At 35.4% G+C, this 21,374-nt stretch overlaps 4 protein-coding genes across 8 annotated transcripts; 2 read left to right on the top strand and 2 right to left on the bottom strand.

Annotated features, from left to right (window-relative positions):
* Positions 1-86: 86 nt before the first annotated feature.
* Positions 87-2,215, bottom strand: LOC140866415 (uncharacterized). Its single transcript, XM_073271404.1, has 4 exons — positions 1,575-2,215; positions 699-1,175; positions 353-455; positions 87-276 (listed from the first exon to the last, which is right to left on the bottom strand). Exons 1-4 carry the CDS (start codon positions 1,633-1,635, stop codon positions 87-89), a joined length of 831 nt encoding a protein of 276 aa, XP_073127505.1. The 5' UTR covers positions 1,636-2,215.
* Positions 2,216-2,344: 129 nt separating this feature from the next.
* Positions 2,345-8,946, bottom strand: LOC140866414 (carboxyl-terminal-processing peptidase 1, chloroplastic). 2 transcript variants are annotated; one of them, XM_073271402.1, is made up of 13 exons: positions 8,475-8,946; positions 8,280-8,399; positions 7,409-7,546; positions 6,675-6,779; positions 6,435-6,603; positions 6,061-6,137; positions 5,497-5,541; positions 4,153-4,236; positions 3,488-3,526; positions 3,340-3,402; positions 2,985-3,114; positions 2,722-2,897; positions 2,345-2,636 (listed from the first exon to the last, which is right to left on the bottom strand). In XM_073271402.1, exons 1-12 carry the CDS (start codon positions 8,841-8,843, stop codon positions 2,842-2,844), a joined length of 1,395 nt encoding a protein of 464 aa, XP_073127503.1. In that variant the 5' UTR covers positions 8,844-8,946; the 3' UTR covers positions 2,345-2,636; positions 2,722-2,841. The 2 variants fall into 2 exon arrangements, with proteins under 2 accessions (XP_073127503.1, XP_073127504.1); XM_073271403.1 differs by lacking the exon at positions 8,475-8,946 and having other exon boundaries at positions 7,409-7,590.
* Positions 8,947-9,932: 986 nt separating this feature from the next.
* Positions 9,933-16,108, top strand: LOC140865540 (uncharacterized). 3 transcript variants are annotated; one of them, XM_073270209.1, is made up of 8 exons: positions 9,933-10,151; positions 10,856-11,707; positions 11,901-12,089; positions 12,741-12,832; positions 14,070-14,129; positions 14,233-14,302; positions 14,729-14,932; positions 15,650-16,108. In XM_073270209.1, exons 2-8 carry the CDS (start codon positions 11,021-11,023, stop codon positions 16,034-16,036), a joined length of 1,689 nt encoding a protein of 562 aa, XP_073126310.1. In that variant the 5' UTR covers positions 9,933-10,151; positions 10,856-11,020; the 3' UTR covers positions 16,037-16,108. The 3 variants fall into 3 exon arrangements, with proteins under 3 accessions (XP_073126310.1, XP_073126311.1, XP_073126312.1); XM_073270210.1 differs by having other exon boundaries at positions 9,933-10,183; XM_073270211.1 differs by having other exon boundaries at positions 9,933-10,183; positions 10,828-11,707.
* A 1,651-nt stretch (positions 16,109-17,759) lies between these two features.
* On the top strand, positions 17,760-20,831 carry LOC140865348 (pterin-4-alpha-carbinolamine dehydratase 2, mitochondrial). Of its 2 annotated transcripts, XM_073269955.1 has the most exons (7): positions 17,760-17,920; positions 18,024-18,070; positions 18,491-18,588; positions 19,059-19,144; positions 19,222-19,345; positions 20,264-20,332; positions 20,451-20,831. In XM_073269955.1, exons 1-7 carry the CDS (start codon positions 17,873-17,875, stop codon positions 20,540-20,542), a joined length of 564 nt encoding a protein of 187 aa, XP_073126056.1. In that variant the 5' UTR covers positions 17,760-17,872; the 3' UTR covers positions 20,543-20,831. The 2 variants fall into 2 exon arrangements, with proteins under 2 accessions (XP_073126056.1, XP_073126057.1); XM_073269956.1 differs by lacking the exon at positions 18,491-18,588 and having other exon boundaries at positions 17,823-17,920.
* The last annotated feature ends 543 nt before the right edge of the window (positions 20,832-21,374 follow it).

The raw sequence follows: 21,374 nt of genomic DNA, 5'->3' as shown, positions 1-21,374 counted from the left end.
CTCTGCCTCAAAATTTTGTGAAGCTTGGAAACAACCAAGTTAACTGTTCTCTCCTTCGGGAGGTCATAACCAAATTTGATCCTTGTCTAGAGACAACTGGCAACAGAAACCGTCAACACGAGACAGGTCATGATGACGCGTAGCAGTAGGCTGTGTGATATGGTCTCTGCTGAACTTGGGGTGCCTGTTGGTTCGGTACCATAATCATAGCCCGTTGGTTCAGAACCAAAGCCATTTCCGACTCCCGGTGTGTAAGGATTGATAGGTGTAGTTATGCTGCAATGGAAGTTTCCGAAATTTTCACTTCAGTCTGTAAATATCTCAGTTTAAAACTTTTACTCCGTAACTTTACCTGGGCGGCGTCATTGGAATTGCGGGCGTTGGAATTGCAGGTGGTGTTGTGGGTGTTGTTGTGGGGGTGCTGGTGGATAACGCATAATGACAGCTCCCACGACCTGATCAATATGATTGGAACTTTAAGTGTTTTACTCAACAGTTGCAGCAATTTGGGTAGACATCTATGACGAATATATCACAACTCTTGAGGAGAGGAGTTGTATCAAATGGAATATTTGACATTTCAATCGTGCTTCTCTCCCCAACATATTCTCAAGTTTTTGAGAATATGCCGAGTCTTGTTATCAAGGACTGAAATCTTTAACTGTTAGCAAATAATTTAATAGAGTGCAAAATCTTACTTGGGTCGGTGTAAGACAGTTGTGCCGTTCCTCCAAAAGCACAGCTAGTGGAAACTGGATTCTTCTGGTAGTAGTCGTTAAAAGCATAAGAAGCATGGTCACGCAGCGTATTGGGATCAAAGCAAAGTGCACCTGGTTGAATCGCTGAACAGTCTGCTCCTCCATAGCCACATGCATAGTCCAAAGCTACCTGTAAAGCAGTCTGCGAGGCAGTGGGATTGGCGATGCACCAAGCCCCGCTTGATGATGTAGGTGTTGTTGTAATTGGCCCGGAGTTGGTTGGCGGAGCTGGGCCGATTGGATTTATTATAGGAGTTGTACCTGGTGTTGTAGGATTGACAATGGGAACGTAACCTGGTGCTGTATCTCTCTGGATGCTCACCGTGGAAGGTGAAAGCACCGTGTCCATTTCTTGATAGTCAAGTTTTTTACTTTCTTTGATGGCTTTCGAGGGTGGTTTTGCTGATATATTTGTATCTGAAGGTGGAAAAGGTAATCTTTAGTCTTAAGGAAAATGAAAGTTGTCTTTAATTGTTTTATTTGATTTTGAGAAAATATCAATCTTTGAAAGTTTGTTTATTTTTTGTTGTCATTGTCTCGGCCTATACGGATATGTCAACCGAATACCTCCACTCGGAGGGATTAAATCATGCAAAACACAAGGATCATAGAACATAGAAACTTCATAGGCCAATAATGATATGGTCTAAGACGCAAAATGATAAGGCATACCAATTACGACACAGTTGCTTTTCTTTCTTTTCTTTCGATAAGATTATCGGACACTAGAACAATGATATGGTTATAGAAAATAGGTAACATGATATATTTTGAGCAGCGCGCGCCAGAACAAAGCTCAGGAAAGTGCAAACTTACCCAAGATTAGGAACATGCAGACCAGAAACAACGTAGCACGACAGAGTACTCTGGTATCCATTACTGCCTTCTTCACCCGGGCCAACGCTTGGATAAATTTGGGTTTTTGTCAAACAAGGGAATGATGACCCGTATCTCTATGCAGAAGCTATCTCCATTTGCCATATTCAGTTTATATATAAAGTGCTAAGAATCGTAGCTTCCTTGCAATGAAGAGAATGAAAGAGAGGTTTGTGTTGGGGAATATAAGAAAACTTGAGGAAGGAGGAATTGGTTTGTTGGATACTACAAGCAAGAAGAGGTGCTCAAATAGGTATAAAAGGTACGGTGAAAGTAAAAGGCACAAGGTTGTCTCATTTTCAACTTGGATCTTCAGAGTTGGTTTCAATCTCTTGTTCCACATAAATAGTTAGGTCGCAAATTATTAAAATAAACTTTAAAGTAGTTCAATTCACATAGGCACGAGACATGAGACTCTTTTGAAGTAGAAAATAATATAAATAATTCATTTATTATTGATAAAATGGTAACCTAATCCGGTGGTTTGTGGTATGCTCGTTTTTTCTTTTCTGACCGTCTTTCCACTGTATCATGGTACAAACTCAAGCAAAAGGTGAAAGGAACAAACAAGAGAGATTTTATTCTATTTACACATACCATGGTCTATAAAAGGTTTCATCGTCTTTTTGCTATTGGAATTCTTGATCTCGAAGTATATTTATACCTATTCATTATATCAAGGAGAGACCTTTGGTAACTAACTACTTGACTGATTTAATTCATCAGTGCATCAATTTGCATTCACTCGTAAGCAGCCTAAAAATTATCATTCAAAATTTTTCACTATCAAAAGGTTTATGAAACCAAGTGCATGTGACGGGAAGCGCTAAATTATATGGGGTACGTGGCTAGGAGAAGAGGGGGGGGGGATTAACAAATTCAACATAAAATGAAATCTGGCACCCAAGAGCAAATTTTACTATATAAAGAATGACCCCCTCTGGTTATCAGCACAACCAGCTAGCTTCCTATGGCGCATATGATTCTTCGGATCTTCAGCCTCTGAAAATATTATAACTTTAACAACTGTGGATCTTAGCAGTTAAAAGGAACAAAAACGCTGCAAAGATATAAACCAACTACTTACTCATGCTCAGGCGAAGTAGGAGACCTTGAGAAGCAAGCACAAGAGCTGCGTCATCGTCATGTATTTCAGATGCCACCTTTTAGCCATATAAGCTGGAGTTGAAACTCCTATGATTTCACATTATCCTTCACGTGGCTTGTGGCACTTGGATAGATATCCAGAGACTTCATTCCAGGCTGTAGTTAACACATGAATTCTGATATGTAGCTATACTAGTAGTTTTAATTAATTAAATATCAATAGAAGAAATTAGGATATCTTACCAGGTAAAGTACGAAAATCTGGGTCAATCCCATTCCCGTTTATGTCCATATGATTTGGGGTAACATACTTCCCCATGGTGACCACAATGCCAGACCCATCACTGAGCTCAAATACAGATTGAATCAAACCCTGCAAGAAGGTACTGGGCAAAATGTTATGATAATGTCATAAGCCTGACCCTATAACGCTCTGCGCTAATCTGAAATTTGAATCTTAAACAGTGGTCTTAATCCTAGAGTTCCTCAATCAACGTTACTAGAAAATAACTTCCATTTGCAAGATTTTGGGGAAAACCAGTTGAAATACGAGTAGCATTAAAACAATAACGTCGTCCAAAACATAAGCAATTAACACCTTTCCGTAAGTCCTTTCCCCAACAAGAACAGCTCTACAGTTATCATGAAGTGCAGTAGCAACCTACAAGAAATAACCATTTTTTTTTAATAAAACGGTACTTAAAGGAAACTGAATCGAAAACTGCATTGTCTTCTCGAGTACTAACGATTTCACTTGCACTAGCAGTATTTTTGTTCACCAAAACCTGCATTGGAAGTGGATGGAAAACGGTAGTAAATATCATCTCAAAAATGCCGACCAAGAAACAAGAGATGTTTCAATTGCCATTTGTTATTTTAAATCTCAAAATGATCATAATATGCGATCCACAATTCAAACAATAAACGTAGGTTGTTAAAGTTTCAAATCTTATATCCCTGGAGCATATACAATGTAGAAACCATGCCTTTATACAAATCTTGTCAATTCAAACTTATATTTTAGCATGAGTTAGGATTTGTTGACATAAATTAGTACATACTTCCCAACCCACAAATTTTCAATGAGATACTCAAAAAATTACATGATTGGATATTCACAAATCTAAAATTAGCAACCCAGCTGATATACATTATATTATCATAACAGTACTCAGATTGCTGATAAATCGAAATTGAGAACCATTTAATAGCACGAACAGTTCCAGATGAAAGAAATCTGACATTGAGATCATTGAGTTCCATTAATGACAAGAGAATCAATCGTGATGGTTTCAAAAAATTTGCAATGTGACCAAGGGAAAGGGAGTGAGGTCAGGGAGATACATTCCACAATCTTATCATCATTACAAAGTAATCAAAGTCTAGGTAGTCATAATAAAGGTGTTCTTACAATCATTGGAGCAGTAAATAAAGGAGAAGTTTCAGCTACAATATTTTTCACGGACAATGGATCCCTACCAACAGTGTAAGTCACCTGTCACAAAAATGAGAAAAGTAAAAGAATGAAGCACGCAAATATGTGACCGATAATGATGTGACTTTTTCAAACATGCACATCAGTTCTCAAACTTGGTACCAACACTAAAAAAAAGTGAGTGCAGCAGCATTTGATTGTCTTTATGAGCATCAGTTTCTCTAGGACTTACTGATGCACTTTGGGCATGTCGAACTACTTTTAAAATATCACTGGGTATATCTCCCTATCGGTTAGTTTATCGAAAGCATTGTCATTTGCCTATGAATTGGAACATAAAACTTATTTAGCTATAAAAACTTTAAATTCAAACTGGATGATGCCTATAAACTTTGCAAAATAGCAACTTAATAAACACAAAAATGGTGCATATGAGAATTCGAATATTTATACAATGAAAACTAAATCTTTTCAAGAGAAAATAATTTTTAGAATATCATATGATATTGGTCAAGAGATAAACTATTAATTCAAAATGATGCACGTTGGGTATACCGAACTGCTTTTAAAACATCATTGGTATGTCTCTCCCTATCAGTTGGCTGCTTTTAAAACATCATTGGTATGTCTCTCCCTATCAGTTGGTTTATGGAAAGTATGTCATTCGCATGTGAAATTGGAAAATAAAGCTTATTCGACAATACACAAACTTTCAATTCAAACATGGATGATGCCAATAAATAGCGCAAATTGCAACTAACTCAAAAATAGCACAGATCGCAAGTTATTGAACTAAAAAATGGTGTATACGAGAATTCAAAGATTTATAAAGCAAAAACTAAAGCTTTTCATCTGAAAAAATTGGTCTTTGTGACATAATGATACATATCGGCCATATCAAACGGTTTTAAAAACATCAATAGATATATCTCTTTTATCGGTTAGTTTATAGAACACATTGTCACTGCATCTAGAATTTGCGAATGACGCTATTGGATAATAAAAGCTTTAACTTCAAACTGGACGATGCCAATATATAGTGCAAATTGCATTCTGATGAAAATGGTGCTTATGAGAATTTGAAGATCTACAAGGAAAAAACTAAAGTTTATGACAAAAATTCTTAGAAAATCATTTGAAATAGGTCATATGGAGAAAAAAAAAACTCAAATTGAAAAGACTGACTGGTCTTTGCGACTTAATGATACATTTCGGCATATCGAACTATTTCTCAAACCATTAGATATGTCTGTCTATCTATAGGTTAGTTTATGTAGTATTTTACGTGCGCAACAATCAAAGTTGCAGCAAATCACGTACCGTTTCCCCTTCATTCAGGAAGAGTTTAGCAATCTCAATTCCAGCCTGCAATAGGCAGCATATTACACCTTCAATAACAAAATCGAGCAAATCATTTTCAACAATATATTGAATTGAGTAGCACTTGGTTAGTTTCCTAGGTCTGTAGCTTCGTAAACTGCAAAGTTGACAAGTGAAATTTATTTGTTTTTGTCATCACATTAACTTTCTCAAGTCCAACCTGTAGAGTTTTTCCAACCTGGATAGATGCAACAAAAGGCAAGGAATCGATACTTGAGCCTCTAAAAATCACTAAATTTTTAAGTTATGCACAATTGCTGGTTTTCAAGTTTATTTAGAAACTTCTAGGATTAGCATGATCATAGAGCTCTAATTAACCAGCCAATTTGAAAATACCCAAGGTTTTATGAATATTCTATATTTATCCATCTCATGCTTGCTTCTACCTGCATCAATACATTTAATCAAAATCCAAAAGTTCAGAAGGGAACAAAGATGTAAACTTCTCAATTTACTGAGTGAGGAGAAAAAATTAACACAAAGTTATCAAAACCAACTCATTACCTGCACTAGTCCCCCAAGATTATCCCTAAGATCAATGACAAAATATGAGGCACCCATGTCTTCTAGTCTTCTCATTGCTGCATATTAAGCAAATCAAGTCAAACCAACAGATTTCAAAACGGAGGAGTTCCATTTGACAGCTGAAAGTTACGAAGATTGTAACTCATTCTTCTTTCTAATTAGAGGACTCAGAAGGAATGAAGTGAAATGTGATCAATTGAAACTCATGAAGCATGGAAAAAATGTCATAATATTGACACTCTTATATTCCTATAAGTTGAAGATAGGAACACTGTTGGAAGTCAATAAGAACCTGTAACAAGTAACAAGGTAAAGTACATGATCTACCCATGGATAGTTGGTGCAGCATTTACCTGTTACAAAATCCTTCCTGGCCAATGCGTTGAATTCTCTAAGGCGGACATAACCTACAGATCCTGAATCGCTCTTAACTTGCTCTAATCGGTAAAAAATAGGGGACTTCGCAATAGATTGCCTCTGGACCCTAATGGATTCCACGGGCCCACAGTTTCCATGCTTTACCTAAACAGTGATGAGTAGGAACAATCAATCAAATAAATAACAAGCAAAATTGGTGTTCTGCTGTTACTAACCATTATGTTGACAAATGTTTCATTAGGGCCTTGTAATAGCGACGATGCTTCAAATGCAGATCTTCCTAACACATCCACCCCATCAATAGACAATAGTTCATCACCCTACCACAAAATTGCGAGTCAAATAAAAATATAAAGATTATATTAGAACCAGATAACTGAAAGAATGTGCACAAGGTTTATAAATCCAAATTAAAAAACAAGCCAAGTTTGTGGGACAGATTGGAGTTTAAAATGTCTCAGATCAGACCATATGCGTAGACGATACAATACTTATCTGCACTGTGTAAAGGGGTAATTTAATAACTGCACCCTCTTTATATTATGTTCAATAAATAATGCTTCCGGGAACAAAAGAACGTTAGCATGGGAACCGGCTTCAAAATGCGCTGATATTTTCTTCTTTAAACTCATTTTGCCAACATGCCACAAATATTTTCCATGTCAGTTAACTCCACCATGATTCAAGTTTAATATATTAACCGCTCATGCATTCAAAAATCAAAAGAAAATTAAAACGTAATTCCACAGAAGCATGGATCAGTTGGCCTTCACGGAAAAGGTGACAGCTTTCTGTGAGACCAACATTGAACTTGCCACTCCACTAGAAATATGCTTTTAGGCTACTAGTGAGCTTAAAATGGGCGAAAACATAAAATTCATTATTTTTTTTAAAGAAAAAAAAGTAAATAAGGACAAATAAATAGGCATGGCAGGACATGAACTTATACCTGTCTAACACCAGCAGAATGGGCAGGGCCATCCAAAATAAGACCTAAAACCTTTAACTTCACTACTCCATTACTGTCAGGAATTTCTCTAAGGTTTATCCCAATACCAGTCATGTCATACCTCGCCATCTTGGAGAACTTTCGATGACGATGAAGGCAAGATACATCATTGGATAAGAAAACTGAAAATTTTGTAAGTAAAAACAGCATCGATACATGTGATTGCATGTTTAATTTATCAAACTTATTATAAACAGAACAAGTGGTAAGTAATGAACAACACAACAACCATGACTAATGGCCAAGGGAATAGCAAAATAAATCCAATAACAGAACCAAGAAATGATGAAACATGGATAATGAACCGCAAAGACAAAACCAAAAAACGAAGAACTCTGAATAATTTACCACAAATACAAAACTAAACACAAACAACTCTGATAACCTCACGCATGGACATTTTTCTTTGGGTCAGAACAAGTAGGAAAGAAAAACTTGGAAAACTAAAACTTGACTCTCGTAATCACATGAAAAAAGTCATGAATGCACTCGTAATCAACTTTGAGAAGCCAACAAATCAGTCAAAAGATGTTGCCTTAAACATCACCCAGTATGATCAGGCACAGTTCTTTTTCTATCACAATAGCTCCATAACATGGCACAAAATTGATATGGAGTGGATAATAAGAAGAGGATAATAAATGACAAAAATATCGAGAAATAAGAGAGGAGCATCAAAGGATATAAATCAAGTAAAGGGGAGAAGATGCACAAAAGAAATCCAAGAATTCGGGCTATGCGTAGAGCAAAAAATATATATTTCAAGAAACATGTATATTGGAGGACAATTGCGACAGCTGAGAAAGATTACGTCAGAAGGAGAGAGAAAACGTGTGTAACGGTCGCCCAAACTCGCCAGCATACGACGGATGATCTCATGAGCTCTTGATTTTGTCTGAATCGATGTGCCTGATATATCTTTCTTCTTCTCCTGAAACCCCAACAAAAATATCAGAATTGCAGATGCAGCATAAAAAAAACAATCTTTAAGTAGAGTGATACATACAAGCCAAGAATCAGGCGACCAACGGTGGCGACCGGTATCGAGAAAACTATCATTCACAATCTCCCAAGCCTCTTCCACAATCCCCTCGTTCGTCACCGTGTCTCCGGTCAATTTAGGATCCGCGTACTTTTCTTCTCCACGGCAGATCGATTCCTCCGTCGGAATACTAAAATCAATCGAAAACACATCAGGAGGATAAGCGTATAAAATACCCACGGAGAGCGCAACTGAGATTAAAGTTGTACTCAAAGCCTGAGTAATTGATGGAACTTTCAGATGAAAATTTGAAATTGGACAGATGTGTAGGGTTTTGACGGGGCGAATAATCGGGGCTAAATGCGGTGAAGAGTTGCAGAGAAGAAGCCTCATCTTTCTCTGTGGTCTTCTCCGATACGAGTGACTGATTACCGTTGTAAAATCAGGTTCTCTGTCTATTTACATAAGCCTAAAGTTTCCTGCAATTTGAATCAAAGTCGTGTTGAGTGGCCTTGGGTCTTGTAAGGCGTGGCTTAGATTAAATATGGAATGTAAATAAATAAATAATATTTAGTGGATTATTATTAAATAACATTAAGCTGTCGATTTTAAAATAATATAAAAACATCGACGAAAAATTATAGCAATGCGTAAAAGAAGACAAAAATATGAAATTATTTGTATCTAGTGTCCAGTAGTGTCCTGGTGCACATATCATGTTTTTATATATTTTTAAAATAAATAAAATTAATTAATTTGTTTTATATTAATTAATATAAAAGTAATATCATAAGAAGACAGTATGTAATATATTATGGTCTTGTTTGGTATCAAAAGCCAGACCAAAAAAACATTTTTTTTAAAAAAAATATTTTTTTAGTTTATAAATTGTTTGGATGATCATTTAAGTGCTTAAAAAAACACTTTTGAAAAATATCAAAACAAGTTTAACTCAAAAAAAAAAAAAATCAAAACAAGTTAATCATGATATTATTGTTTTTTTTGTGGAAAGAGTGTATCCCGAAAAGAGACCGGTAAAATGAAAAAATAAAAATGGGAGAAAGAAGGAAATAGCTTATCGAAGCATTTTAATGGCGTGGCTCCCCCATTAATTTTGGGGTTGAATCAATGATATGGTTATGTGGAATATCTAATCCACCTGAGTTAAAAAAAACTCAAGCACATTTAGGTAGTGTTTGAGAGAGCTTCTAGGAAGCACTTCTCAGCTTCTCGTTAATAAAATTTTACAAAATTTCAAATTTTTGTTAACGGAAAAGCTGAAAAGTGCTTTTAAAAAGTTCTCTCAAACACTACTTTATTCTATTCGTAAGAGGTAAGATTTTACTAGGGATTTTCAATATCACATGATTTTGATTTTTGAATGCAATTATTATTTATTTTTATTATTATTATTATAACATGTACAGGTGTTTTCATTTTCTCAAAAAAAGAATTTGTTACAGAGGGTGTCATGCAGTTTTGAAAGGAATCAAACGTGTCATCTTGTCGTAAACTCTCCTAGATCGTTCTGTCTCCGTTTATTCATTTAACATAACATAGGATTTGCGCATGACCCACGCTACAGATTGGTTGTCCCCCCTCTTTTTCTGAGGGATTATTACAGATTTGTTTTGGAAGCACGAGAAAAAAGATAATTACATTTACGGCGGATTTCGTGTCGAGGCTGAAATTTTACGCGAGGTGGATTACATCTCTCTTTTTAAGTGCTTTTGGTAATTTCCATTAATCTCTTCTTTCACCATTTGAATTTCGTGAAATTTGGCGAGAACTGATCAAACACGCCCCCCACTGCGTCATTTTAGCCATTTACAGCTTTTTATGGCGATTTTCTCTATTTGACAGTGGCGGTCCGTGAATTTCAGTTTATATCCAGTTGACACTGTTGCAAGTTAACAAAATATGATTCTTGAGCTAGTAAGACTAGGTCAGGCTTCAAAGGAGGGATTTGAAAAAGGGATTTTATTTTTGACTCATTTTGACATAATCTGGGACATTGAACATGTTTTTTTCTCCAACGGGTTTTCATACCGTCTTACACAATCATTGACTCGTGCATTTTCAAGTTAACAGTGTATAACAATTTGGTATCGAGGAACTGTTTGACTAGTTATGAGTTTTTTGAGCACTCTAATAGGAACCAGAAGAAATCAATAGCTGACATCAGGATATTCGAAATTCCTGGACCTCTGTTGGCTACATTAAGGATAAATATACTGTAAAGCTCTTGAGGTCGGCTTTTACCGAATGATCTAGTATCTGCTAGCAACGTTAAAATGCTTTGTCGTTCTGCCTCACTTATTTATGGGTCTGATTCGATTTTGTGTCGTATTCAACTGCTCAACTCACTAAAAAACAGCTGGTTTTTTCTCCTCTCGATGCTCCAGGGATTCACTATTCAGCACGTATTTCCCATTTACAGAGGTTTAAGAAATGGATGAGCACCAACCTCTGTTCTCTTATTAATTGCACCGTGACATGAGACATCATTGGCCTGAAACATTTGGTTACCTGTAAAGCAGTTGTCCATTGTGGTTTATATATTGAAGAGCATGAGTGGGAAAGCTGAAGATTTCTCACTCCATAATAATGGAACGATGAAGCCTGAAATCCATAGAGGCCGCTGCAATAAGGACGGCATTCCAGGGAGTCAACTTTGGACGGATGGACTTATTTGTGCCTTTGAATTCATCCGAGGGAATAAAAAATCAGTTTCAAAAACCCAGCCTTCTTATCAAATGAATGGTGTTAGTGTCAAGAACCGAGCTCCCTCTGATGGAGGTTCCATGCCAATGTCTCAAAAACAGAGTGGGGACAATTTGCTGAAATCTGACCCCTTTATGAAATTGGGTGATCATGCAGCTGAATCTCTGAACATGGATAGCAAGAACTCTCAGTTAGAATGCTTCCGTTCTACTGAAAAATGTGTAGGGAATCATTGGGCTCCGATAGGGTGGGCTAGAATTTCCGAACTTGTCCAAACTGTGAAAGTTGATGCAGACTGGTCAGCTCAGGAGTTTGATATTATGGACGATGAGGATGATCTAACCGTTGCTGACTTAGTTGCTCCTTACTGGGAAATCCCTGCTGGGCCTAGATGGTGGTGTCATCTTGCTGCAGGTCATCCTTATGTGGATGCATGGCTCAACAATTCTCATTGGCTGCATCCTGCCATTAGTACTGCTCTGAGAGATGAGAGTAAATTGATCAGCGAACGGATGAAACACCTCTTGTATGAGGTAGATTCCTTGTCTACTCTATCCAATTTTCATGTCCAAGTGACTTGCAATCATTTTATGAGGTTCAATGTGGTCACTACCAAACTCTTTCTTAATCTGAACTTTCAGTTATTGCATGGCCGATTAATTAGAACAGAATGATCTATGATTAGAATCTGTCAAATGTTGTAATCGTTCTCATTTTTGCTGGCAGGTCCCAGTAAGGGTTGCTGGAGGTTTACTGTTTGAGCTTCTTGGGCAATCTGCTGGTGATCCTTACGTTGAAGAAGATGATATCCCTGTTGTTATCCGTTCATGGCAAGCTCAAAATTTTCTTTTAACTGTTCTGCATGTGAAGGGATCTGCTTCAAGAATTAATGTTTTAGGCGTTGTGGAAGTCCAGGTTCAGTTCATTTGTAATTTATCTCTTTTTTGTTATCTGACATTTATTTTTATTCTTCTTCAACTGTTTGTTTAGGATAATTATTTTGGTTCAGTAGTTTTTTTATGGGTGCACATGCAGTTATATTCTGTAGCACAGCCAATGCTGAAAAATAGCTATGTTTATTGGTGTATTTGCAAAATGTTTTTATTTTTGGGAATCACAAACAAACATACACTCTATCGTTTAACTCATTCAATTCATTTTATTTTCAACACACTTTCCCATCCCCTATACAATTATTGTTTTAATTTTATCTTTTCATCACTCCAAATTTTTTTTTCTTCAAATTTTCAAATGCTAGATTTGTACGGTTTAAAAGACCCACTTAGTAATAAATATATCCATTCCAAGAATATAATCAAACATGTATTACATTTAGCAATTCAACTTTTAAGAATACATTTCCAGAAAATTTTAATACTGAGAAAATAATTGAATCTTACCTAATTTTTTTCTGGCGGGAACAATGAACCATGGATTTTCAGACTTCAATTTTAACTTCCGATGTTCATTTTCCTCCTGATTTAGAACTGATGTATCTGGTAGTCATTTGTTGTGCTTCATTTTGCATGAATTTTGTTAACATCAGTTGCATTCTCTCCATTCTAGGAGCTTCTTCTTGGTGGTGGTTACAGTGCCCCAAGAACTGTACATGAAATCATAGCACAATTAGCTAGCCGGTTGGCACGGTGGGATGATAGGTGAGGCCTTGGGATTGATATTGTAACATTGCAACCAAATTGGTTATCATTGATAAATATGTCTAATTGTTAATATTACTGTTTAGCAAAGTCACCTTGCTATAAACTTGGTATGGGTTCTTGTAAGTTAAACCATATATTATCTGCTTGGCGCCACCACCTAAGGATGATTGATTATCATATAGCTGATTATTTCCTTGATCCAAGAAATATGTCATTCGGTAATAGTGAATATGTCACGTTTATTTTCATATATTCTCTTTCAGCCACTCTAAATTTCCATTGATGTTGGGCTGGAAGTATTCATCACTTTTCTTAAAATAAGTATCAATATTGTTTAAAACTTCCCAGGGTATACACCACAAATTGATTTGTTTGTTTTTGTTTTTTTCAATATTTTGGCTGTTTCTTACTCTTTTAGGGCTTTAAAAGAAACTGTAATACGAAATAAAGGCGTGCTATTGATGCCAATTCTCAAAGAAGGACCTGATTGAAAAAATGAGTGACTAGCTCAAGTCCTCTGCAAAACATCATGGTTTTGCCTTAACTGTGGCCACACCTATATGAATTATTCAATGAACGGTTGCTTGGGTGCCTCAGAAAATTCATATCGATTAATGCACAGATTTAGAGCAACCATGACTTCCCTTTATTTGGTTTTATTCTGTGCTTTTTAGCCATGAAACCAGCAATTCTTTCTTTCCTCGATTAATGGACTTGAAGTAATTAAATCATTTTTACCCTCTTCAATTTATTGTCTTATCATTGCGTCTCCTACCTCCCTCAATATGCCCTATGGGACCATCTATGATTGCTTGGAGCCAATAAATGTGATTTTTTTGTGTGACTAAAATGTATTAGTTAGCCTGAAGCTATCTGATTTCACCAGAACCAACTAGTTAGTGAAGCAAATTAAATAATTGTGAGCCATGAGGAATAAGCAGACACTTTATGTGGTTAGATTGCCTTAAAATTTATGTATTAATCCAATGACAACAGCATTAAATTCAGGATATTGATGTAAATATACACAAAATATGAGAATGATCATGCAGACACTTGAATTGGTTTACTTTGTTCTTCGTCGTTTTTGGTTTGAATAGTAAATACTAAATACACGTGTAGAGGTTGTCATTCATAATATTGATAGCTTAACTAGCTGTCACAGCCATTACCCAGATTGTTTAAAATCAATCAGAGTCATGATGAATGAGTTAATGTTTTTTCTTACTTTAAGGTTATTTCGGAAATCCATTTTTGGTGCAGCGGATGAAATGGAATTGAAGTTCATGAACAGGTACCTCTATCAGCATTGACCTACTTTCGGTTCTGTGATATTGCATTCACTCACTCACCCTCTCTCTCTCTCTCCCTCCATACTTGTGAAACTTTTTGAATAGGCGAAATCATGAAGATTTAAATCTTTTTGGTGTAATCCTCAATCAAGAAATAAGAAGGTTATCAAGACAGGTATCTATGTGACATGAAGGTTCAGTTCTTTTTAAATGCATAATTGATTATAGATAATTCATAGAACTCCCCATTTTCAGATTACATGGAATTTTTCAACTGCTTCATGGACCTGAAGTTTTTAGAACATGAACATTTGAACTTCACTAGCTCTGAGCAACTGACACGATTATTCTTATTTTTAAAGTACGGACAGCAAATTACTTTATTTCACTGAAAGATGTGCCTCCCATGGGATCTTTTATAGAAAACTCGTTCAGGGATGAGTTCTGATATACCAATTCCAAATAGTTATTGAAATCACGTCATAATTATTTAAGTCGTGCCTAAAATTTTGGCCAGTGGTGCTTGCATTGAGTATGCTTCAGGTTTATGATTCTCTTCTCATGGATTTCTTAAGTTTGAAACTCTGTCAACACATTGCAGGTTATCAGAGTAAAATGGTCGCTCCATGCAAGGGAAGAAATTGTATTTGAACTTCTACAACATTTGAGAGGACATCTAACGAAAAGTCTGCTGGAAGGAACGAGAAAGAGTACTAGGGAAATGATTGAAGAGCAAGAAGCAGTCCGTGGCCGTTTGTTTACCATTCAAGATGTCATGCAGAGCACTGTTCGTGCATGGTTGCAGGTTTGTCTTACATCAGCTCTATATGACGAGGCTTCTAAGTGCTTATTGATAGGGGTGCAAACGAACCGAATCGAGCCGAATAATAGTAAAAAATCAAGGCTCAAATTCGGCTCGAATTAAGTATATTCGAGTTCGAGCTCGATTCGAAGCTCGAAAATTTCAAATATTTTGGCTCGAGCTCGGCTCGGCTCGAAATGAAGTTCGAGTTCAACTTTAAATATTCGAACCTATTTGTGAACTATTTGTTCGAAAAGCTCGAAATGTCCGGAAAGGTTTGAAATGTATATATATTTATTATATAATTATATTATATTAATAAAATATTAAGGCTCGCGAACTATCGAAAAAAATAATTTTAGTTCGAGCTCGGTTTGAAAAAAAGTTCGAACATGTTCGGGTTCACTCGAGTTTGATAAATTCGAATACGAATCACATATTTATGGAGCCGGCTCGAAAAGTTCGCGAACCGGCTCGATTCGTTTACACCCTTATTTATTGAGTTCCTATTGTTTGTGTTTTGCAATGCAAACCAAGCCACAGGATGGTGATAGCATCCAGGAGCAGTGAACATTTTAACTGTTATATCACAAAATGTTCTTTGTCATTCTGCAGTAACTTTGCTACGTCAAAGGGCATGCCTATTTTTGTCCTTTTATCGATTCTTTATGGAAAAATGGTGCAAATCATCTTACGGTGAAAATCGTCCATAAATTTCAGGATAGAAGCCTTACTGTCACTCATAATTTAGCTGTCTTCGGAGGCTGTGGGCTTGTTCTTTCCATCATCACTGGGCTATTTGGAATCAACGTTGATGGGATGCCTGGCGCAGTAAACACACCCTATGCATTTGGTTTATTTTCTGCACTTCTATTCTTCATAGGCATAATTCTAATTGCGGTCGGGTTGATCTACCTCGGGTTGAAAAAACCAGTGAAGGATGACCAGGTTAAAGTTATGAAAATGGAGTTGGACGAGTTAGTGAAGATGTTCCAGCACGAGGCAGAGACTCATGCCCAGGTCCATAAGCCTGTCTCTCGTCATAATTTGCCGCCAACTGCCGGAGATAGGTTCTCAGATGATGCGGACTACGTTCTTATAAGTTAAGACATGACGTATATCAAGTGAAAGCACCTCTTGTTTTATTCTTTCCATTTGGTACCATTTTTAATAATCTATGTCTAATCACACGTTTTTCTTATCATATTATTTATCCATCTATTAATTATAATTTTACATCAATCAAATCATTAATTATTTATCTTACATCAATCAAATCGTTGAATTGAAATTACTATATTACTCCTTATAAATAATATTATTCATATTTTTTTATTTATTATTAAAAAAATAATATGGTAATTTACTATTTTTATATAAAATTTAATCAATCAAATCAAATAAACTATAATCTATCAATCAAATCAAATGAAATATTCACTATCCTTTTTTATTTATTTTTTTATTATATTACATTACTTATCTATATATTATTTATCTCATCACCTAGGGGTGGCAAAAATTTCCGAAATCCCGACTCTTCCCGAATCTCATCTCATTCCCGTCCAGAAAAAATCTCAACCCGAAATTTTTTCGACCCGAACTTTCGGAATTTTTCCCATCCCGATTAATATCGGGAGCGGGATCGGGTCCCGTCCCGAAATAATATAACAATATATTTTATTAATATTATTAATATAATAAGCTAAATATTATTATGTTTTAACTCATATAACACTTAATTGTGAACTTAATTCACATAATTTTTATTGTTTGAACCATCAAATTATAAAATCACGAAATGCCATTTTATTTTTGTGTAATTTTTTTAAAAATTAAATTAATAATTTAATTAATTCATATTTATAATTATCTAATTAGAACAAATATGTAGAACAAGACTCCAAAGATTAATTTGACAATCTATTTATCAAAATATATTTAGTAATTATATCCGAACATTTTATTAATAATTATCCGATACATTTTTTTTCTTAACAAAACTTTGAAACATTATCCAAAATATTTTAATATTATATGTTTTAAGTTGAATATTTATTTTTATTTATAAATATAAATTTTTAAATAATATATTTAATAAAATTATCACAATTTTTTTTTATTTTTGAACGAAATCTTGAATATGAAAAAAAATTCGGGATTTATTCTCCCTACCCGACGGAATCCCGAACATTCGGGGTCCCGAATAATCGGGTCCCGAAATTTTCAGGTACGGGATCGGGAGAAAAAAAAGTTTTTCGATTCTTTTCGGGACGGGAGTTGGGTATGGGGTTTACGGGACGGGTCCCGATCTTATTTCACCCCTATCATCACCCGTACCATAGTATATGTTGCATAATTCACAAAATTTGAAATTTTTGTGAATAAAAAATTGAGAAATAATTTTTAGAAATCTCTCAAACACTAACTTACTTTAACGGAAGTTTATTCCTTCTGTTGCATTAACCTTCGTCTTGACATGAATGCAATTTATTATATTTCTAATGTTACGAAGTAAACAGTAGAGTAGTTATACAGTAGAGGGGTAGTTATAATCGTGATCATTTTTTCTATTTCTTTTATTTACATTAATTCGCCCCAGATATTTGATCACAAATTAATTCAAGGGTCCCACTTAATTAGAGAACTAAGCAGTTCGTGGTACGTGAGAATTATATATTTTTTTTAAAAAAAATTAAAAAATAAAATTAGAAGGTAACTTTTTTATGTTGACAAAACTAAAAAGAAAAAAAACTACCCCTACCCCTATAACTACAATTATTTTTCAATATTATATATTAGATAAACTTCTAAATTAATTCAGATAAAAACCAAGCTAGCTCTGCTCCATGAGGTGTGGTATCAGCTCAGCTGATGCACAAATTCAGATCAAGTGCGATTGATGACGTTAGATTTCACAAGAGCTGACTCTCTCCCAAATCGATGATTCGAGCGCTTCAATCATGCCTCACCTCTCTCTCCAGCGTCCACGTACTAGAAATCTCTCTCCTTTCGCCGCTTTCGCAAAAATGCAACTTGACGTTTAGTGTTTTTATCTCCGAGATTACTGAGTTTTCTTTGACTGTTCGCTTAGGTTTCTTTGGCTTCGATTCCACCAAGGCTTTGCAGGACCCATGGACGGTATTCTTGATCGTCATCTCTCTAGTTTCTTGAAATTTTAACGACCATTGAATCACAAGCCATCCTTTTTATGCAGTTTGATTGTTAAGATGTCGGGGTAGCTTCCTTTAAATACTTGATTGATAATTTGTGAGTTTCTTGAAATATTCTGGCATGATGTCCTAGTTTCTTGAAATTGTGTACAAATTACAAATAATTGCAAACTTGAACAATCTTTTTTTTTTTATATTTACTGGTGGTTTTTCTGAAATGTTTTAACAACCATGCCCGGATGCTCGAGTTCCTTGAAATTGTGAGCCATTTACTGCTGTCTTGACTCCTGACTAGCCTTATGAGTAGTTTGTTTCTGATTTTTTTTCCCTGTTCCTTCTCCGTGACATTATGTTGGGTTGAAGCGAATAATTTTGTAATTGCATACAGCTCGAGTATATTTGTAGCTGATATAGTTCGAAGGCATGATGTACTCTCATCAAATGTAAGAAGTCTAAATGGAGTTAGGGCTTTTTGTACTGGTCAAGGTGCGTTTAGATCTCTCATAAAAATTGTTATATTATTGCTAGAACCTTTTGTTCGGGATTCAAACATAGCAGGGCCTCGTCTTAGTTTCATCATAGGGATGTTATTAGTAGGTACTCTTATTGGTCTTTGCTCGAGTGTTTGACAATCCATTTTCACCTTTACTCTTTTTTTCACTCAAAACTATTCTATAGAAAATGTTATCTGCTCTTTTCTTGTCTAGATTTGTCTAATTATGTCGTTGCTGGAGTGAAAATGTGTTCCAGAGTTCCCGGAGCCTTTGAGAACGGCCCTACCCTTGATTTTTAGAGAGTAACATAGACATGCCTTATTTTTCGAGGCTTTTGTTTGTAAATTTATTGTTTCCGTTGATAATTTGATATTTATGCAAATCCATGGTATCTATCGCTAATAATTGTATTCTTTGTGCAAATTAATTGTCTCTTATTTTTTACTGTTACCTTTTTGCTAGATTTGTCAATGAAAAAGTGTGTGCCATGCAGTTTGAAAGAGCTAAGGCCTATGACTGAGGACGCAGCCAATGTTTTGATTCTACAGGTAATGAATACATGCTTTTGATATTTGTCTACTTGCTGTTTCTGAATTGGAGTTCATACTTGTTATCTTACTTTCAGGTTCCAGGATGGAATTTGGTTCATGAAGGTGATACATGGAAGCTGCATCAGTCATGGAAGGTCAAGACTTTTGTGAAAGGAATGGAGTTTCTTCGGCTTGTGGCTGATGTTGCAGAAGCTGAAGGTAACATATGCCGGATTACCTTGTCTGCCCGAATTGCTTGGCCTAATTTATGTCTCTCTATCTGTCCTTGAAATTTTGTGGGCACAAGGCTCTTTGCCTTTTACGTCCACATGCAAGTAATGTGTTCTGTTCTTTGGCCGGTGGAGAATCTGTCATATCATGGTTTTGTAATTGTAATAGGTATCTTAGTGTCTTGGAGTACTATACCATTCTTTTTTATGATCTTCTCAATGTGCTCTTGGTTCATTTGTTATTGGAGAAATAAAACTTGAAATGATTATGGAGTGAGTGACAATGATAAATTTATGAATTTCACACCTGAATGTTTCATGCAATTGTGGCCTATCACATGTACTAAATGACATGTCCAACAGTGAGTGAGATGAGACGCCAAGAAGTAACATGACTATCAATTGCAGTGGTATAACTAGACACAAAAATTTCCTGCTATAGGCTTTGTTGCTTCTCCATTTATATTCGGCGAGCTTATTTTATGATTAGAATCTAGATTCAGAATTGATAAGACAACTTGGAAACTATCCTTGGGATATGCCTGCCTTGCTCAGAAATTACAAAGTATTCGAATAAATGTATTGGAAACCAATCGTCTTTGACCTTCACCTTTTTGTTTCAGAATCCATAGAATGAGAGTATTCATTTTCAAATATATAAAACAGAGAAATGATTTTTCGTCTGAATTAACTTCTTCCAAGTTTCTTCACTTGTTAGCAAAAACTTCTACAACTAGATTTTAAATCAGTTGATTACTGGGTCTCCCAAGGTATTTTTAATTATGATGCTGCTCCAACGTTATTACTAATTCAAGGCTAACCCCTGGCTTGGTCGTACTACAGCCTAATTTAGGCTGGGGTTGATGATTCTTGAATTTTCTGCATTTTTAAACTCACTGTTTTACAGGTCATCACCCGGATCTCCATCTTATTGGGTGGAACAATATAGAGATTGACATATGGACCCATGCAGTAGGTAAGATTCAATCGATATATCGCCTTCTTGTCAAAGTCGCGTCTTTACCATTTTTATTGTTCTAAAGGATGAGTGATTCGTATGCTTTAACGTGTGAATTCGTGTGCTTGTTGTATAGGTGGACTGACAGAGAATGATTTTATACTTGCTGCAAAGATCAGCGGACTTAATCTTCATCACCTTCTGCGAATAACACCTACTAACAAGTGACAGCGCTTTCGTATGCACTGGCTGCGCTGAGAATGAGACTGTTGATAATTATGTTGGCATAATAATATGTTACCTTGGAGAATTTTTGCCCTTTACTTTCTCATTTGTGGATTTATACCTTCTGGTGGGAAGGACTTTTTCGTTGTTCAAGTTCCTTAGCTATTAGAAATAGGCTTGCCTTGAATGGATTATTCTTGCGCATGCTTGTATCTTTGATATTTATTACTTTTTTTGTGGTAAATGGTTCCAGACCACTATTTAATGGTTTTATTTTAACTTTCTTTTCTTTTATTTTATTTTATTTTTTTTTGAAACAAAAGCTTGTAATTTATTGCAATCAAACAGAGAACAGTTTACAAGCCTCAATAACCAAATAGAAAATTCTCCATTCACCCGACTAAATAGTGTAGGAGAAGAAGAAGCAAAATAATCAATGGCTTTAGCAATTACTTTAGTTGATATCTTTACATGATATAGATCTTCCAATGATTCATTTTTCATAAGAGCTCGAATTTCAGAAATCCATAGTACTTCGTAATCTAAGTATTCATTCATGCTAAAGACTGCTCGATTTTTTCTCAAAAAAAAAAAGAAAGACTGCTTGTTTTTTCTTTCTATTTTATATGACTATATCTTTATGCTGTTGTATAGAATATCTCGTAGACGGGTCAACGTGAAACCAAATATTATTATTATTCCTCCAACTTCTTTTTATTGTATCTCAAATTCTTTTTTTTTTCTTCCACCTATATAGTATTTTTTTAAAAAAATATTTATTTATTTAAATAATTAAATTATGTAAATACGTGAAAATCACGTGGCGATATTTAAC

Source organism: Henckelia pumila, chromosome 4 (genome assembly GCF_033568475.1).
Source record: "Henckelia pumila isolate YLH828 chromosome 4, ASM3356847v2, whole genome shotgun sequence".
Taxonomy (NCBI): Eukaryota; Viridiplantae; Streptophyta; class Magnoliopsida; order Lamiales; family Gesneriaceae; genus Henckelia; species Henckelia pumila.
This window is presented reverse-complemented; position numbering and strand designations above follow the sequence as displayed.